Genomic DNA, 20,738 nt, shown 5'->3' on the forward strand with positions numbered 1-20,738 from the left:
TGTTTATCTAAGTCCCTTAAAAGAGAAACTGTTTTTAAATGCGATGTACCGTTATGTATAGGTCATTTTAAAAATTGCCATATTAATTAAAAAAAATCTACGAATATTATCTTTTTTTTTTATCATTACACGTAATTTCTAAGTAAAATCAATAATAAATAAAAACATAAGAATTATCGTTGCACGATATGGGCCCGATTATCAATTGAACATTTCAGATAAATAACATACGTATTAAGAGCTATGATGCAAATGGGTTAACATAATTTTTTTCGAAAGATCGATGTACAAGACAATTATAGTATATAATTTATTTTCTACGAAAATTATACACATTCATCTAAGCCCGATACAATCGTATAAGATAAATATATATATATATATATCTGGAATGTGTGTTAACATCATAGCGCGATTTATTGGCGAGGAAAAGTGAGGCCTTTTGCACGATTATCTTCGAGACTTTAAATATAGACATCCGACATTGTTTTAAGAATAAGGCTTACCTCGGGGATCTCACATAGAACAAAAGATAAGGGGTGGCAGAATTTCGTGGATTTGGTGCCAATTTATCTTCCAATTGTCTTAATGGAATTACATGTACCGCTTCATCGTCGCACTCCAGCCAAACCCCTTGTTCGGATAATTTAGTATACTTAGAATTTCTAAAGCCGCAGCAGTCCATACTGCGACAGCCGACTTTTACTAATTGTTCCTTATTCTCACTAACACTTGGTTTCTTGAAGTATTTAAAAATACTCGACGTTTTGTCGGAGGAAGAGGAATTTGTATTTGTGCTACTACTACTCTGACCAGTGGTTTGACGTTTACTATCCCTGTCACAATTAAAGTATTCCGCTAATGCAGATTCATCGGGTAATCGTGTGTAAGCAACATAATGACCAGCTGTCATGGTTGCACCCTGATGCATGATGACAGAATAAAGTTTATACTCGTGTGTTTGATCCTTCGCAGAAACGTTTCCATGGACGTGTTTGTTATAACACTCTTCACAGAAGCATTGTAATGTTAGCGGAGTAGGCATATGATTATTGATTTTTTCCATTGATCTATAATTTTATCCAAATTATTTATTTATAATCATATAAATGTATGTTCTATCTAAGTATGATGTATAAACATACCCAGCTTTGGTAGAAAATCTTTTCAATTGTAAGATCAGAAGTCGAGGCAAGCAAGGGAAACAAACTGCTCGTCGTGCTTCATTATATCTTAGACAACGTGCACACCAATACTTATCCCTACCAACCAGAAATTCACTGGTTACTACTGCACGCCTATATACCTCGCTGCTATCTACAGATCGTCCATCGTCGTCTAAAAGAAAAAGTTATTATTCAGAACTACTATTGAGAATTATAAACATGATTAAAAAATATTCGATAAGGAAACCTTTTTCGTTTGATCTATTAACATCAATGGGGACACATATGTCACAGAATGTTTCCTTTCGTTCGGTAACATGTTCGCATTCTAGACACGTTGTTCTTAACAAACTGATACCCTCAAAGTCTTCAGAGATAAAACATTTTTTACTTTCTGGTCTATGATTTCCTATGTCCCCGTTACTTTCAAGAAATTCTGCATGGCCATTTTCATATGGCCTAGATGAAGAAACGCCATTTGTATTCGATGGAATTAAACAAATTGAACTTCCTCGAGATGTAATTTTTTTTTTCTTTCGTGACTTTCTAATACTGCGTTTACTTGAATTACTATCTTCCGATTGTACGTCCGTTTGTTGCTCCGCGGAAAGTTCAGAGAAACTTACATTATTCTGTCCAAATTGACTTTCTCTATGTCTAACTAAAAGTTGAAAGGTTTCTCTAATATTATCGAGTAAGCAAACTAAAAGTTCATGAGCATCCTGCTGTTGGTTCCCTTCGAATATAGGATTTACTTCTCTGTAAAAAATTAAGTTATATCTTTATATTTGATAATATCATATTTACATCAAAACATACCTAAGTGCTTGTAAAAATGCATCTGGTTGGTATGGTTCACAGTTCTCCCTTGCTTCTGATGCACGTAGTGCCATAAATAAACTATGTAATTTTTCTGTTGCTATTTGTATTCGAGGTTTGTTAAGTTCTCCGGTTGGACCAGCTAAGGCCAATAAATCTTTACTACTCCAACTACGACTACCACTTGCTGTTAATGATACACCGGTTCTACCCAAGGATGAAGATTTGATCTGTCATAATAAAATGATTACTATCCAATGCTACCATCAATTTAATATGCATCAATATCTATATGAAAACAAGAAAATTTACTTTAGTTTGTAATTGCTTATCATTTAAATTTGATAGATCAGTAGCAAGATGATGTAAATTGTGTAAGAAGGATGGTGCAAATCTTAAAGTATATATAACACTGTTCAAAAAGCATGTATTTCCTAGATTACATAGAGTCGCTATTTTTAATCCTTCTGTTCCTAATGCTGAAATATCGTAACTTCCATCCTGATGATTACTCAATTGATTGCGATAACCATTCATCATTCTGGCTGTACGTAATACAAATAATATTTTGAATATCATAATAAAAAACAGAATAAATATAATAGAATACGATATAATTAAATATATACGTACTGTATAAGAGATCTGGTCTGTCGAAGAGGCCCCCTCTAAAAGAAGTATGAGGGGGCTGTGGAATGGTATTAGGAAATGTATGTTCGCAGTTTGAAATAGATAAGCAAAATTTTTTTGTAGGTGGCACCGACCGTTTATCTGTATCTTCTTCTGATTCTAATACTGTCATTTTTTGCTAACCTAAAATCATATAAGGATTGTTAAAAAAAAGTTATTACTTTAATATCCATAAAATATATGTTTTCTTCATGAGACTTATTACGTTACTAATTAATATTATATATATACATACATACATATATATATATATATATATATATATATATTTATATATTTATATATATATATATATATATACATACATGGTAGAAAAATGTCTAATATTCCAATATAATCATTTCTACCATTTATTCGCACTAAAACGCATTCATGTCTAATTCGCGTGAAGAATTACAAATTATTATTATGAAATTCGTTTACTCACGTATTATTGAGTAGGGAAGTCATGGAACAATGAGTATATTATTAATCTTAATTAATCGAAATAATCTGTACAATAAAATCACAAGTGATTTCTCTTTAATGATACGAGCTACATTGCTACCGATGTCTCTTGAAGAGCATTTTTTTTAATTTTACAATAACCATTACCCGTATCATTCACTATATCGTACACTTATTAATCATATGTAATATTACGAATAGTATCATATTAAATACTGTCCGATCGTCCTTTTAAAGCAATTAACACTATTTCGTTAGCATATTCACTTTAAATGGTAGTTATAAACGTTTGCATCTAAAAATGGACGTACTATGAGGTATGACGACTTCTTACTTCAGAACCACGCACTCCCACCCGCAGCTGATTCGTAGTAATAAGAGGACCAAAGAGGACTAACGTGTAACAGATAAAGACAAACGTATATATCTTATGAGCGTAACCTTCCATTTTCCTTGACCTATCAGTTAACAGTTAGTATTTTCGATTGACAAAAATGTATTATTTTGCTTCATTTATTATTCAAATAAAAATTTTATATATTTTTAATAAAAAATAAATCGTAAAGATAAAGTATTAATAATATTCTTATAGAAAGTCATATAACGGTGATCTAATTTTCGTTACATTTTCAAAGAAATTTAACTTTCCAATGGTACGAACTGTTGGCCAATAGGTGATCATAATTCGAGTACATAGGAATTTCGAAATAAAACGAGAGAATATATATGATAAAATATGAATCTGTTTGTTATTTAGCGCGTGATTTTTAAATTCATTAAAAAAAAATTTCCATAATTAATTATTACAAACTTAACTCAAAAATTCTTATTTGCAGGTTTTAAATAATAAAAAGTTTAAAGAAAATTGAACAAAATAATGTTTATTCAATATTGCATTCAATATTTCATATATTTTATATTTCAATAATTTACGCATTATTACGTAATTATCTGATAATCAAGTTTTAAGTGCAAAAAATATAAACTTTTTTAATTTGAAAATGTATTAATATATTTGATATATAGGAATATTTAATAAAGTCATAAATTTAAAATTATTAAATTATAATTATTGTGTCTAATGCAATAAGTATGTCAAAAAAAAAATATTAAAAAAAGATGTTACTTCTTAACTAATATTAATGCCTTTATAATGTTCTTGTATTAATACTTTAATATGTTACTTATCTTACATATACATATATTCTTTTACATATTTACATAAAAAAATATTTTAAATAAAATGGAATATATGCAATATACTTATACAATATAATATATTTATACTCTCTCTAGAAAAAATATTATGAAGTTGATTTTTTATTTTTATGCGCCCAAGCTGGACTATGCGGTTCAGTTAATGGTTTCAAAGATTTAATATGACGGGGTGGTTTAAATACTGGCATAGGTCTTGCTTTCATCTCTGTCTGCTTGCGAAGCACAGCTATTTGTAATTTTTCTTTAGCCAATTTTTTCTCTTCTTCTTTTTGACGTTCTTTCTCTTGCATAATAATCTTTTGTTTAATCTTTTCATCAAATTCATGTCTTTGTTTCGCTCTCTCATAAGAATTCATTCCGATTTTCATAACTTTTGGTTTGATGTTTCCTTTTTGATCTATATTGATTTCATTTGTTGTAGAAGCATTGACATCACATTGTTTATTTTCTTGTTCTACCTTTAATAGTTTTTTTTCACGTATATTTATACTTGTATTTTTCTGACTATTTGTTGAAAATATAGATAAAGAGGATCCTCCTTTTATCATACTTAAATTCTTTTTATTCGGGAGATTTTCAATATTTTTATTATCATTTTTATTAAGCTGCGACTGTTTTAATTTAGACTCTTGCTTTAGTTTATCACGATTTTCGAAACTAAAAGGTATAGGACGTGTAGTTTTCTTTTGTTTGGAATCTATAGGAATATCATAGAATAAAATTTTTTCTTTTTTAATGACTAATCCAGAACCATTATTGTCTACAATTGCGGAAAAAACATTTTTATTACGAGATGTTCTTTTGGTAGAAGCATTTGAACAAGATCCGTTTGACTTTATTATTTTTGATTTTTTTACATCTGTCAATGTAACGTTCTTATTTGAAGTTGTTTGGAATAAAGAATTTGACAAATTCTGTTTTGTAGATTTTAATTTTAAATGGTTCTCTTTCGTCTCATTAACCTTCGATTCTTTCTGTTTTTTTCTACTTTGACTATGAAATCTTTCTGGAGTTTTATTTTGATACTGAAGAACAGCTGCTGCTGAGCTGATATATCGATTGGAATGTCTACGAAATGTAAGACTCTGTCTTCTACACTGATAACTTAATGTTCTGGATTGTTTCCTACCATTGCTTTTTTCTATTGACTTACATGAATTTTGCTTGTTGCACATATTTACTTTCAATGACAATTTAGTAGAATTTTCAGATGTATGACAAGCAGTATTATTATCACAATCTAACTTTTGATCAAACTCATTGTATTTTAACAAATTTATTGATGATTTATTAGGATTAAGCAAATTATTTTGTGGTGTTGTATCAATATCATGTTTAGTAATAGAAGCTGATAAACTTTTTATTTCTTCATCAGATAAATCTTTTGTAACTTGTTCTATTTCTTTACTGGATGAACAGTTAACTTGATTATTATCTTGAAATTCTAATTTTGATGCTTCGTTTGTAATTAACATTGGTTTTTTAAAAACGTTTGATGGTGTTAATACACAATTTTGTAAGTTTTCCATAGCTTCTTGAATGATATCGTTATATGATACTTTCTTAAGAAGTTTACATTTACTACTACCATATGATGAAGTGGAAGAAGTATACATTAGTTTTATTGGTGTATTCTTTATAATATTTAATTCAGTTTCTACTTCTTCATTAATATCAGATGAGGACTCTATGAAAGTTTTCTTTTCCAATTTTATAGATTCTTTTGTTTCCTTAGAAATTTTTTCATTCTTTTCTGTTTCTGTTAATATTACTTCAGTTTGTGATGCTACCAAGCATTCTCTATATTTATCAATTTCATGATCTTCGTCAAAATAATTATCTGAAGGCACTTCTAGATTAGATGTAAAATCTACCCATTGCGGAGAACAATAATTATCCATTATAATGATTGTTTAAACAACAATAGCAGTTATATCAAATAATTGCTAGTTTCAATCTGTCATTTAATATATCTATAAAATACAAATAATTAAGTAAAATAATTATCTTATTAAATTATTATATAATAATTTATAAAAAAAAAATAAATGACAAGGAATATGTTAAAGAAAAAAATATATAGTCTAAAATCATTAAGTTAAAATTTCTTTTTTTTAAGAAATAACATTTTTATCAATTCCACTGTACCTACCAATTGTGATCTTTATATTTATATAATGAGATAATATTTATTAAAAAAATGTTAATACAAAATTCACGATAATATTTTTATTTCATCTATTCAACACTTATATATTCGAACTTAAACGATATGTCACTTTAACGGATAAATTTATATTTTGTACCAACACTGTTGCTAATAATACAACCGTAAAAAAAAATCTCCCTAACGGTACCATTTTCTCAGTACTATGTTAAAATTCCTATTACTATTATGTATGATTTTCTATTTATTTATTTCATATAGGTTTAACGGAATATACTTATCTACATTGTTGCGAATATTTAATTTTTTGAAAATAAAATAACAAAATTCGTAAAATCAATTAAATCATGTGGTGATATTAACAAATACATAAATCTAATTTTTTTATATTTGCGAGGTATCATCAGTAAAATTATGTACGTTAGATGGCGCAACGAAAGCATTTTTAAATAAGAATTCCCTCTATATTACATTTTATCGTGGTTTATACGATGTTAAATTGAAAGGATTTTCAAACTACCGTTTCTAAGAAAGTTCGTGGAATATCTTGTTTGAACATTAAAACTAAAAAGAGATATCGAGTTCTCGGATAGAATTTTTTATGGCATTTCTATTGTTCGTTTCGATAAATTTATTTCTTTAAGACGTAAACTCGACGAAGATACAGGAATTAGAAGAATTATGGCATTTGCTACTCGTTTTTGTGGATGGCCATGTAAATTTCGCAGAAAGACGGAAAAATACATAATAACCTAATTAACAAAACCTATTCAAGGCGGACAGGTAAAGATTGTTGTTTATTATAAAAGATATTTTACTTATAAAATAAATTTAGTATTGAATTTATGTTAGAAAAAAACATTGATAATATGATACAAAGAAAGTGATAAGAGATAATAAAGTATCCAATTTAGATGCAACAGATGAGACGGATAGTCTTTCAGGAGACTCAAGATTATACATAATACTTTAAAAGATGTTGATAATTTAGAAACTATATTTGAAAAATATAGATATCACTTCTCGTTTGTTCTTAATTTGTAAGTTAAATCAATTATATTACTTTTGATGGGAAAGATAATATTCATAAGATTATTTTTATTTTTTAGAGAATTCAAAGAACTTCTACAACAAATGATTCTAATGGTTCAGATGATGTACAAGAAATTCTTTTTTATTTCTAATTTGGATTGGAATTGTAAAAAAAAAGAAATCTTGATCAGATATCATCGATAAATTCATATTTATCTGAGAAAAGGACAATCTTAAATAAGACTGCTGATATCACTTTGTATGTATCCGAGTTGAATCAGTGACAATATCTTTATAATTTTATCAAAAAACTTGACAAAAGTTTTACGATACAATGCTTACAAGAATATTCTTATTTTATAGACAATCTAAGGAGACTGAAAGAATCCATAATTCTGATTAATTCAGTTTAAGTTATATAAAAAAAAAAATATTTTTTCTCAAGTCCGAAGTTGACACGTGCAAAAGAAATTTAATAATCTATTATACATAAATAGAGATTTGTATATGCCTCAGGAAAATACAATGATTATTATTCATACAAAAATCAAAAAAGATTCCATAACCTATAAGCAATTATTAACACCATGAAGAGATATACTGAGGTAATACTAAATTTACTTGATAAACTTTTTATGACTTCATCAGATAAATCTTCTACAATTTGTTCTGTTTGTTTACTAGTTAGAACAGTTGATTTGATTATTATCTTGAAATCCTAAGTATTTTGATATTTTTTAAGTATAAATGTTTGGACAAAATCTCTTTTTGATTATATTATCATAATTTCTTTAGATCTTTTGATACATCTTCATTAGAAACTATTTAGAATATGGAGTTTGAAGGATATTTTTAATTGTTTTTCTTTCTTCTAATTGACTTGATTCTTTGTATTTGTTTTTTTGCTTTGACTTTGAGTATGAAACCTTACTGGAGTTTTATTTTGATACTTGAGAACAGCACCTGTATAACTTAGAATATCTACGAAATATAAGACTCTGTTTTCTATATTAAGAAGAACTTAATGTTGTTTTCTACTATTATCGTTTTCTAATGACAATTACATAGATTTTGCTTGTTGCATATATTTATTTTTCATGATACTTTAATGGAATTAATAACATGGAATTGTTAGATGTATGATAAGCAGAATTATTATTATAATCTAACTTTTAATCATACTCATAATTTTTTTAAAAATTTATTGGCGTTATATTAGGATTAAGCAAACTATTTTATGATATTGTATCAATGTCATTTAATAATAGTAGATGATAAACTTTTTATTTCTTCATGGGATAAACGTTCCGTAATTTATTAGTTTGTTTATTAGATGAATAGTTGACTTGATTATTATTTTGAATTCCTAAGCATTTGTATATTTTATTGGATTGGCAACTAAGTGATTGCGGATTTCAAATAAGAAGGAAACGACAAAATCCGCAATCACTTAGTTGCCAACCCAATATATATATATAATTTTCGTATAATGAACAAATATTTTATTAAATTATATATTGGCCATTCTGGTCCAATACCTTTTTCCATCTTTCTGGTAGTAGCATGATTCCACGCTCATAAAATTTTTGATCTTTGCTGGCAAAAAACTGATCGAGGTGGTTTTTGACCTCCTCATTTGAAGTGAAGGTTTTATCGTCTAAAAAATTTTGCAGTGACTGAAACAAATAATAATCAGAAGGTGCCAGATCTGGAGAATATGGTGGGTGTGGCATTGTATCCCATTCAAGCTGTAAAAGCTTTTGGCGAATGATCAAACTTGTATGAAGTCTCGCATTATTTTGGAGGAACACTACACCTTTTCTGTTGATTAATTCTGGCCTTTTCTGTTGAAGTGCATCATTCAGTTTGTCCAGCTGATGACAGTAGACTTCCGAATTAATTATTGTGTTATCCGGTAAAATCTCAAAAAAAACAATTCCTTTAAAATCCCACCAAACAGACAGCATCACCTTTTTCTGAAAGATATTGGCTTTGGAAATGCTTTGAGCAGGTTTATCTTTTTCGCTCCATGATCTCTTGCGTTTGACATTGTTATAAACTATCCACTTTTCGTCGCCAGTAATTAGGCTTTTCAGAAATGGATCAGTTTCGTTACGTTTCAGAAGCGAATCGCAGATGCTAATGCGTTGCGTCAAATGAATTTCCTTAAGCTGGTGAGGGATCCATAAATTGAATTTCTTAACATAACCAAGCATTTTTAATTTTTTTTCAATGCATGTATGCGATACATTGAGCTTCTCCGCAATATCACGTGTTGTAATATGACGATCTGAATCGATAATGGCCTTGATATGGATCTCATCGACTTCAACTGGACGGCCAGATCGTTGAGCATTTTTCAGTGAAAAATCACCAGAACGAAATTTGGCAAACCAATTTTGACACTGCCTTTCTTTCAAGGCTTCATTTCCATATACGGCACATAACTTCTTTTGTGCTTGCGCTGCGTTCATGCCTTTTCGGAAGTAATACAATAAAATATGTCTGAAGTGCACGTCTTGTTCTTCCATTTTTAAATTTGGATAAAAACAAAACTAAAGCACTAATAGATATAATTTTTTTATTAAATTAAAGGTAGAAGTCCAAATAATAAGAAAAAAATATAGGTTAGATGCAATAACCAAGTTAACAAAACAAAAGAAAGTGTAAAGTCCATCTATCGACAAAATCCGCAATCACTTAGTTGCCAACCCAATATTTGTAATTTACATTGTCGTTTTAAAAACATTTGATGGTATTAATACACAATTCTGTAAGGTTTCTATAATTTCTTACATGACATCGTTATATGACATTATTTTAAAAAGTTTCCATTTATTACTATCATGTAATGAATAGGAAGAAGTATATATTAGTTTTATCAATGTATTTTTTATAATACTTAATTCAATTTCTACTTCTTCATTAACATCAGATATCTGATACTTTAATTTTTATTTTTTGATCATATAGATTTCTTTGCTTTTTCAGAAATTTCTTCACTACTTTTTTTTTTGTCTTGTAATGTCATTTCAATTTATGGTGATTCCATACATTCTCTATATTTGTCAATTTCATGATTCTTGTCAAAATAGCTATCTGAAAGGACTTTCAGGCTTGATGTGAAAGCTATCTATTGCTGAGGGCAATAATTATCCATTATATAGAATATTAAACTAAGCAATTGTAGTTATATCAAATAATTGATAATTTCAATATGTCAGTTAATATAAGAATTATAACGTGCGAACAACTAAATAAAATAATTATCTTATAAAATTACAATATAACGACGTATGTATATATGAAAAGAAAGTCATGGTGCATGCCTAAAGTATATAGTCTAAAATTTTTTAATTATAATTTTTATTTGTTGAGAAATGACATTTTTATCAATTACATTGTATCAATTACAATGAATTCAATGATGATATTTATATTTAATTTGTTTAACATTTATATATATTCGAACTATATAGTAATACGATATATTACTTTTAATGGATAAATTCATATTTTGTATAAGTACTGTTACTAACAATGCGATCTAGAAAAAGAATTCCATGCCAGCGCAATTTTTTCGTATCAAATTAAAAATCCTACTAATATCGTATATGAATTTCTATTGGTCGATTTCGTATAGGTTAATGCAATATGTTTTATCTGCATTTTCTATAAATATTATATTTTTTTTTGAAATAAAATAAAGCAATTTATAAAGTCAATTAAATCCTCTCATTGGTGTTAATAAAATAATAAATCTAATATGTGCGTCAATATTATGTAGTTTATAAGGAATCGCGTTAATTTGTATGCAAGATGGCGCAACGGACACATTCATAAACAAGTATTCCCTCTATATTACGCGGTATATCGCGGTTTGTACAATTTCAAATTGAAAGGATTTTTAAACGACCGTTGCTAAGAAGGTTCGTGAAGTATATTTATTAAAACTTTATTCAAACTTAAAAAAAAAAAAATATCGAGCTCTCAGAGACAGAGTTTTGATGGCATGTCTACTATTAGTTTCGATAAATTTATTTCATTAGGACGTAAAGTCGACCAAGGCATTAGAGAATTAGAAGAACTATGGCATCTACCTCGCGTTTTTGTGGGTGGTTATGCAGATCTGACAGAACAAACCGAAGAACACATAGAAGTGCTAAAAAAATCTATTCAATGCACGCAGGTAAAGATTATTGTATGTATAAAAAAAATTTTATTTATAAAATAAATTTAGCATTGTATTTACGTTAAAAAAAACCTTTAACAGGATGATATAAATAAAATGATTCAAGATAATGTATCCAATCAAGATGCAATAAATGAAATGAATAGTTTTCTTAAGGAAGCTGAAGATGTATATAATACTATAAAAGAAGATATTGATAACTTAGAAACTGTATTTGAAGAATATGGATATCATTATGATAAAAGTATTGTCAATGAAACCATGTACGTATTACATTTGAATCAATTATATTATATTTATTGTAAAATATAATTATAAGATTATTTTTATTTTTTTAGAAAATCCAAAGAAACTTCTACGACAAGTGATTTGAATGATTCAGATGATATACAAGAAGTTGTTTTTACTCCTGATTTGGGTTGGCGTTGTAAGAAAAAGTCTATTGATAAGACCTCATCGATGAATGGAGATTCATATTTATCTGAGGGAAGTGCAATTCTAAAGAAAATAACTGATATTGCTTTGTATGTATCTAAATTAAATCTGTGATATTTTTATAATTCTATAAAGAAAACTTTGCAAGAGCTTTACAATACAATGGTTAAAAGGAATGGTTTTATTTTGCAGAGAATCTAAGGAGACGGAAAGAACTCATAACACAGATGATTTAAATCATACAGATAAAGATATTTTTACTCCTGTCTCAAGTCGACGTGTGCAAAAGAAATTTGATGATCCATTATCCATAAATAGAGATTTATATACACCTCGGGAAAATAAGATATTATTATCCGCACAAAAGTCAGAATTAAATTCTGCAAGGAATAAGCAATTATTGACACCATTAAGAGATAGGCCGCAATATCAAATTTACTCAAAACATTTCTACAGCTTAAAGAAGAAAGAAGCTAATAATTAGATTTAATTATAAGATATAAGATTACTCATACATTGTATTATTGACTATAATTCATATTGTATTAAAAATTATAATATTAAACTTATTATAATATTTCTAATAAATAACATACATAATTATTAAAATACTTACTTGGCCATCTTTGAGACTTCAAAGTTATAACAAAATGAAATGTATATATTAATAATGTATATGTTTAATGAAAGATAATAAAAATTATATGAAATATTAATATAACTGAATAAATATAAAATATACTTCATGATTTTAAACGAATTCAATGATTAAAAAAAAAAGGAAAAAAGAATTTAGCTATACAGTTAATGTTTTTCTTATGATATTCCTTTTACTTTGATACATTAGGTTATATTTAGTTAAAGGAAGGATGATGTTTAATTAGGATTATAAGATGGGACACGATAGCAAGCAATTCGTTTCTCATATTTATTTGTTATTGCATACTGTTTATGTTAGTATATTACTTAGGTATACGTGCCAAGTAGCAACTTAAATGTATGATTGCGTGATTCATCTGTCTGTCCTTCCGTTAAGTACGGATAGGTTAGGTAGGTAGGTAATGTAACGCTTACTCCACTATATATAGGGTGTATTTATAAGTATATCATATTTCGGTAGAACGTCATCTTACTAGCTAATCTGTAATAAATAAAAGAGGGCCTACAATGAGTGACGGTTCTTTTTCCTTTGCAGCTGTGTGACTATATAAAACGCAAGAAGGGGGGGGGGATAGAAGATAAATATTACGAAAACAAAAAATAAAAAAAGAAAGAAAGAAGAAACGAAAAGAAGAAGAAGAAGAAGAAGAAGGAAAAAGAGTAAAACGTCGTCTCGCGGTTTAACACGTTCCCTTTATCTCTTAGGTTATACTCGTGTTTCGTCGAAAAATGTAAAAAGAGAGAGAGAGAGAGAGAGAGAGAGAACGAGAGAGATAGAAGAAGAGAGAAAGAGAGTGAAAGAGACAAAGACAGACAATTCGGTCGGCTGTTTAACGCTTTTCTTTCTAATCAAACACTATTTGTTCCTTTAAATTCTCCAATAAATTCATTACACTTTCACGCATACATAAAACATATATCGAAAAAAAAAAAGAAAGTAATACGTACGTATTGCATATACAATAGTATTGTATTTTATATCGCAAAATTATAAAGATAGTAAATAGTAAATGCAATTGTTTCTTCGTTTGATCAAAAGCAGCAAGAGGAAGGAAGATAAAAAGAAGACGATCGATCATATATATCATACATACATATGTACGTGTTAAATTAATTAACGAAAATATCTCGAGATTTACTCGAAATAATACACAACATACATACATTACACAACATACATACATACATACATACATACGAGAAAAGGCGACTATAATCGTAAGAAAATTTCGCATGTATTTCGTGCGTTGCATTCCGTTCTTCGTTCTTCTTGCTCAAGATCAACTTAAGATATATGTGTTTCGAAAAGAATAATAGAAAAAAGAAAAAAAAAAGAAAAAGAATAATTTTAGCCGACTAGAAAAGAAGATACTTGTATATATGTGTGTATATATACTATATATATATATGTGTATGTATACATATATATATATTTCTCTTTCTATCTCCCTCTCTCTTTCTCTTTTTCTTTCTGCCTCTCTTTCTCTCATGTCGATCGTCGGTTTATTATATATCAGACATTACATATCAACGTACTGATTTCAAGTGCCAACGAAGAATTCGAATGAACGAAGGAGCATTGAACATTAAACTATATAAAAGATATCAACGACCAGAGAACTTGTTGAAATAAATATGTTACACGCGTTGGTGATAATAATAATAATAATAATAATAATAATAATAATAATAATAATAATAATAATAATAATAATAATAATAATAATAATAATAATAATAATAATAATAATAATAATATAATAGCAATAATAATAATAATAATAATAATAATAATAATAATAATAATAATAATAATAATAATAATAATAATAATGCTCATAATAATATAATATAATATAATATATAATATAATATAATATAATATAATAATAACGATAAACTTTGACGTACAGTGCTGCATTCTCTCTATTTACAATAAACACAATCCTGTATATGACCGCTGGCATTGCATTCTGCATATCTGTGTTATTTATTTATTTATTTATTTATTTGTTTGTTTGTTTGTTTTTTTTCTTTCTTTCTTTCTTTATTTCTTTCTTTTCTTTCTTTTCTTTCTCATCAGTATAAATGTACATCATGTCGTCGTGTGTGACGCGCACGTTTTACCGTGCGCATGTATACCGATTTCACACGTGTGAGGTCGCTACGTGTGTACGTGTGTAGTATATGTAATATAATGTATGTATCCATGTACTTATGTATTTATGTTTATGTTCGTTTCACGCGTCAACGTCGTGTGCGATTAAATAATTATCGTTTGAAAAAACATGTGCGCCCTTCTATGTCTCGACTAATAGTTTCGCAGGTTTTTTTTTTCTTCTTCATCAATTTTTTTTTCATTATCATCATCATCATCATCATCATCATCGTCGTCATCGTCGTCGTGTCATCGTCGTCTTCATCTTCATTTTCACCTTCATCATCGTCATCATCGTCATTATTAACATCATCATCTTCATTTTCATCTTCATCCTCATCTTCATATTTTTCTTCCTCTTATTCTTCCATTTATTTTGTCTTTGATAAATAAAGAATGTCATCTATTTAATTTGCTTGATATTTTTAATCTACTATCGTAGAGAAGCGGAATCGCAGCGATATTTCGTACATATTGTATATATGTATGTATGTATTCGGGATCGCAGGTTTTCGGAAAGAAACTTTTACAATATACAGTGACCTTTCACCTCGTATCCCGACTCCTATACGATTCTTTTACATTCATTCTTCCTCTAGCTTTTATTCTCGTTTACTTGATCGTTTCGCATATTATTCGTCTCCGTTATAATACATCAAAACATATGAATGTTCTATCTTTATCCATCTTTTCTATCTTTTTCTCTCTCCACCCCTCTCTCTCTCTCTCTCTCTTTCTATCTTTTTCTTTTTCTGTTGCATTTGGAAAGAAAGTATATATTATTACAATGTATGTATATATAATTCCGCATTTTCTTCTCTCTCTCTCTCTCTCTCTCTCTCTCTCTCTATCTATCTATCTATCTATCTATCTCTATCTCTCTCTCTTACACTCTCTTTCCCTCTATTTTCGAATTGAACTGCTAACATTCCGCACCTGCGTGAAGGTCATTTTACACGGTATATTCTTTTTTACTGCTCGAAGCTATGACAAAAGTAAATACCAGGATGGGTCTCCAATGTGCGTGACGTTTATTTAGAAAAATCTTACTATGTAACACACACACACCGTGAGACTGCACGTACTTATGATCGACGGTGTGTGGATGAGATTGGAGGAGGAAGGGAAGCGTGTTTCTGTATGTATATACATACATACATACATACATACATACATACATACATACATACATACATACATACATACATACATACATATATATATATATATATATATATATAAAGAAAAAAAAAGAAAAACAATATCAAAAAAGGAAAAAAAGAAGAAAAAGATTACAACAAAACATAAAAAGAAACACCAGAAGATATATGTGCGGCGCGGCACAGCAGGCACGAGAGATATGAGAAGAAAATAAAAAAAAAAAAAAGAAAAAAGGAAGAAAAAAATCTTCACAAAAAGATCGCAGTTTCCTTTTATTTCGTATTTTCCCCTTTTTTTTCTTCTTTTTTTCTCTTTCCTCTTTTTGATAATTTTTTTATCGGCGTCGCACAAATAATGACTGATATTTACGATTACAGTGGAGAGAGTTTTATATATATAAAAGAGGAAAAATGAAGAAAAATAAAAAACAAAATATCACATCGCAGTAGGAAAAATAAAAAATAAAGTAGAAGGATCAACGAGAGGGTAAAAAAGAGGGAGACTCTTTTTAACCCTTCTTAAACGATTCTTTCTTATAGGACGTAAATACATACTTTTGTATGGATATGGGTATGTGTGTGCGTTTATGTATGTTTATGTATATGTGTATGTACATGTGTGAGTGTGTGTTTATGTATACGCATGTAAGTATATCTGCATATTCGTAGTCGCTCTCGGATAACTAGAATGAAACGGTCGTATACTTTTCTAAAACGACTATACCCAATGCGAATCAGGATGGATTCGCGCTCTGTTTTCTTTCTTTTTTGCTTTCTCTCTCTCTTTCTCTCTCTCCTTTTCTCTCACTTTTTCTTTTCTTTCTTCCTTTTCCTTTCAAATAGCATTTACCGTCACGCACATCCGTTCCCGTGTGAGTATCGCCCCGATAAATATAACTACGAGCTACGGTTGCTTCTTATCATTTTTTATGTTTTTCCTTTTTTTTTCTCTTTTCTTTTTGTTTCCTCTCTTGACTCTAAAATCTTCTTTATTTACGCTTATCTAAACGCAACACACCCCACCGTGAAGAACTTTTACTTTTGTTTCCGTCCTCTAGACGACGCACGCTAGAAGGAGCTAGCGTAACCGGGAAACGCGCGATCTCTCCCCTTCCCCTTCCCCCAATTTCTTATTTATTTTTGTTTTTGTTTTTGTTTTCTTTCTGTTTTTTTCCCTTCTTTTTTTTTCGGAGCAAAATATGCACCCAGCGAGTAATCCTACAGCGTCAATATATATCAATTTTTATATATATATATTTATATATAATATATTTTTTCTCATATATATATATATATATTCACTTTGTGTTCTATATCAATAGCGTATTGGATGCTTTTTTTTTGTTCACTTATATCTTAAATATGCAATATAGGTAATCTTTTCTTCTTCTTGTTTCACAGATATATATCAAAAACGTGGAAACGAAAGTTTTTCGAAATATCCGTTCTCTCTCAATCTCTCTGATTATAATTTCTCTCTCTCTCTCTTTCTCTCTCTCTCTCTCTCTCTCTCTTTCTTTCTTTCTTTCTTTCTTTCTTTCTTCCTATTTTGTTAATTATTTCTTAAATATGCCTACTCCTTCCTCTCAACGCCCCAGATTCTTCAGAAAAAAGGGAAAAACAAAATCTTTCGAGAACATGCCATTCAGGGTATTACCGGTGTGGATTATTCCAAAACAGAAATTTTGTCGGGCCTTGTTTCTTCTTTTATTCACTTATTTTTTATTTTTATTTTTTTTTTTATTTTTTATTATTATTATTATTTTTTTTAAATATTTTGTTGTTGTTCGCTTTTGTAGTAGTATCGGACATTCGTTCCACTCATCTACGCACTCATCTAAACCGCATTCATAAACATATTGCGTACGCTTACGTTACATCGTATTGTTTCATAAAGTTTCATTTTTTTATTTTTATTTTTTTTTTGGGTATTTATTTATTTATTTATTTATTTATTTATTTATTTATTTATCTTTAGTTCGCTTAATTTTTCTTCATTTTTTTCCCCTCCTCCTTCCTTTCTCCCCCCTCATCGCTATATCGCGCAAAATCCTAAAATTTACGTGGGCCAGGGAAAAGTCCCCTTTTTTATTTTTAAATCTTCGCGTAAGTACGAAATAACAATTTTGTAAAGTGTCTCAGTCTCTTATTTGATTCTGTCGTTCGTTCCGTCTCTCTCTCTTTCCTTTTCTTTCTCTCTCTCTCTCTCTCTCTCTTTCTTTCTCTCTCTCTCTCTCTCTCTCTCTCTCTCTCTCTCTCTCTCTCTCTCTCTCTCTCCTTTTCATCATTCTCTTATCTCTCATTCGAAGATCCTTAAAAGAACGCGCGCGGGAGCAGCGGATATATATGTATATATATATACATACATATATATCGGGCGGCATTCCTTTTATTTACTTATTTATTTATTTTTTTTTCATTTATTTGTTAGATATTTTTTTTGTTTATTTTTATTTTTGTTGCTTTTTTATTAAACAATCAAATGGTCGTTCGAACGAAGACAAAAGAGGAGAGGAGTGCGTCATATGTTTCTTCGTGTTTTTTTTTCTTTTTTTTTTTTTCATTTTTTTCTTCTTTCTTTTTTTACGCAATATCCTTACGAACGTTCCTTTCTTTCTTCCTATTTTTCTTGTTTTTTTTCTCTCTCTTTGTTGCTGTTTTTTTTTGTTTGTTCCTCTCATTTCTTTAACCCACAAACGATTTTTCATTCAGTGACGCGAAATTTCGAATGACTTTTCTTCATTTACAAGTGGTCACGGTCTACGGGACACTTTAAATATCTTTTTTTCTTTTCTTCTTCTTTTTTTTTTGTTTGGAAGGCACTTACTACTTTTTTTTTATACAATATTTAATTTTAACGTCCTCTTCGATTCTCTCTCTCTCTCTCTCTCTCTCTCTCTCATTCTCTCCATTCACTCATTTTTTCTCATATACTCTCACTTTCACTCTCATTCACTCTTTCCCTTACGAACCCTCCCTCCCTCCTACCCTCATTTCCTTTCTCTCTTTCTTTTTCCCGCCTTTTTTCGCACTCTCACACTGACCTTTGTTCCTCTCATTTTACCGATTTCTCCTGTTCTTTTTTCTTTTCTTCTTTTTTTCTTTTTCTTTTTTTTTTCTTTTTTCTAAACTATATACTCGGCGTGCTACTCGACGAACGTGCCTCTCTGTAAACATTTTATATATATATATATATATATACACATACACACATTTACACATATATTTATATATGTGCGTATATATATATATATATATATATATATATATATATATATATATATATTTCTCCCACCCTACGTTTCATTTAACTGTTCTTTTTTCCCTTCTTTTCCCGTTATTCACCCTACTGCACGTCCACTGATTTCACCATTTTCGTTTCTCCTCAACGCCCTTCTCCTCTTTCCCTTTTCTCCTTTTTATTTCTCCTTATTGAACACATTAAGCCTAAAGTCGTAATAAAGTCCCTTTACTCGCGATCCGACGTCGATCATTTCCCTTTCGCCTGCTCCCATGAGACATCGGTGGCCCGTTCGTTTTGTGGAAAAATCAAGCGCAGAGCTCGCACAGAGGCCGAGATCAAAGAGAACGTGATTTTCTTTTCTTTTCTTTTCTTTTTCTTCCGTATTTAACCCTTTGAGTGAAGATCCACACAGGCAGGTGGGGTGAGGGAAGAGAGAGAGAAAGGAGGTGATAAAGGGAGGAGATAGAATTATGTCTTTGGAAAAGAACTGTTTTGTCGAAAAGTGACGACATCAAAAACAATTTTGGTACAACATTTATGTATCGCATATACGTCGAAAGAGATTTTAACGCGCGCATCGTCAATCGCCCTCTACGCGGCCCGATGATGCGCTCTCTCTCTCTCTCTCTCTTTTTCTGGACAGATATCAGCACTTTTGCGTTTTCTCTTTTTCCTTTCCCTTTTTTATTTTTTATTTTTTTTAGTTTTTATTCTTTTTTCTTTGTTTTCTTTTTTTCCTACAAGAAAAAGCGCGCGATCGCGGTTTGTATTTTATACTACGTGAAATACGGTACTGATATCAAACGATTAATTTAGGGCGTTTTTCGACGTTTGGGAATAAACATTTGCATTTTCAATAAATTCCCGTATGATCCCTCTTTCTCACGTGTAACAACCCTCCCTCCAACCCTCCCTCACTCTTTACTAACCTCCCACCCACCCTCATAATACTCTTTTTCTCATTTCCTTTGTTTTTTATTTTCTTTTTTTTTTTTTCTTCTTTTCTATCACCGTGAAGGCCGAAAAAAATACACCATTAAAAATCTTACCGAAGGTCACTTTTGAGAGTTTTTCTTTTTTTTTTCTTTTTTTTTTTTTCTTCTTTTTTTTTTGGTCTCGCTCTGACGCCCACGTAAAAATCTTTAAAGGCGAATGGGCCGTCGATGTCTCCATTACGAAAGATCTATTACCGATGAACGTGATCGCGAGTAAAACGTTAGGCGAAGGCCTCGAGTATATATATATATGTATATAAATACATTTTATATATTCTTTTTTTTTTCTTTTTTTTTTCTTTTTCTTTTTTTCTCTTTTTATCGCGTAAGTATGTATGTATATAATAACGATACG

General features: G+C 29.4%; 3 protein-coding genes across 7 annotated transcripts; 1 reads left to right on the plus strand and 2 right to left on the minus strand.

Annotated features, from left to right (window-relative positions):
- Positions 1-296: 296 nt before the first annotated feature.
- LOC124429289 (ubiquitin carboxyl-terminal hydrolase 1) lies at positions 297-3,630 on the minus strand. Of its 4 annotated transcripts, none has more exons than XM_046974355.1 (7): positions 3,434-3,630; positions 2,619-2,798; positions 2,298-2,530; positions 1,986-2,215; positions 1,414-1,925; positions 1,146-1,338; positions 297-1,070 (listed from the first exon to the last, which is right to left on the minus strand). In XM_046974355.1, exons 2-7 carry the CDS (start codon positions 2,785-2,787, stop codon positions 503-505), a joined length of 1,905 nt encoding a protein of 634 aa, XP_046830311.1. In that variant the 5' UTR covers positions 2,788-2,798; positions 3,434-3,630; the 3' UTR covers positions 297-502. The 4 variants fall into 4 exon arrangements, with proteins under 4 accessions (XP_046830311.1, XP_046830310.1, XP_046830312.1 ...); XM_046974354.1 differs by having other exon boundaries at positions 3,103-3,628; XM_046974356.1 differs by having other exon boundaries at positions 3,457-3,475.
- Positions 3,631-4,220: 590 nt separating this feature from the next.
- On the minus strand, positions 4,221-6,625 carry LOC124429393 (synaptonemal complex protein 1-like). Its single transcript, XM_046974602.1, has 2 exons — positions 6,493-6,625; positions 4,221-6,313 (listed from the first exon to the last, which is right to left on the minus strand). Exon 2 carries the CDS (start codon positions 6,239-6,241, stop codon positions 4,427-4,429), a length of 1,815 nt encoding a protein of 604 aa, XP_046830558.1. The 5' UTR covers positions 6,242-6,313; positions 6,493-6,625; the 3' UTR covers positions 4,221-4,426.
- Positions 6,626-11,549: 4,924 nt separating this feature from the next.
- LOC124429394 lies at positions 11,550-13,926 on the plus strand. 2 transcript variants are annotated; one of them, XM_046974603.1, is made up of 4 exons: positions 11,550-11,740; positions 11,813-11,994; positions 12,070-12,255; positions 12,359-13,926. In XM_046974603.1, exons 1-4 carry the CDS (start codon positions 11,552-11,554, stop codon positions 12,648-12,650), a joined length of 849 nt encoding a protein of 282 aa, XP_046830559.1. In that variant the 5' UTR covers positions 11,550-11,551; the 3' UTR covers positions 12,651-13,926. The 2 variants fall into 2 exon arrangements, with proteins under 2 accessions (XP_046830559.1, XP_046830561.1); XM_046974605.1 differs by having other exon boundaries at positions 11,550-11,728.
- The last annotated feature ends 6,812 nt before the right edge of the window (positions 13,927-20,738 follow it).

Source organism: Vespa crabro, chromosome 15, assembly GCF_910589235.1.
Source record: "Vespa crabro chromosome 15, iyVesCrab1.2, whole genome shotgun sequence".
Taxonomy (NCBI): Eukaryota; Metazoa; Arthropoda; class Insecta; order Hymenoptera; family Vespidae; genus Vespa; species Vespa crabro.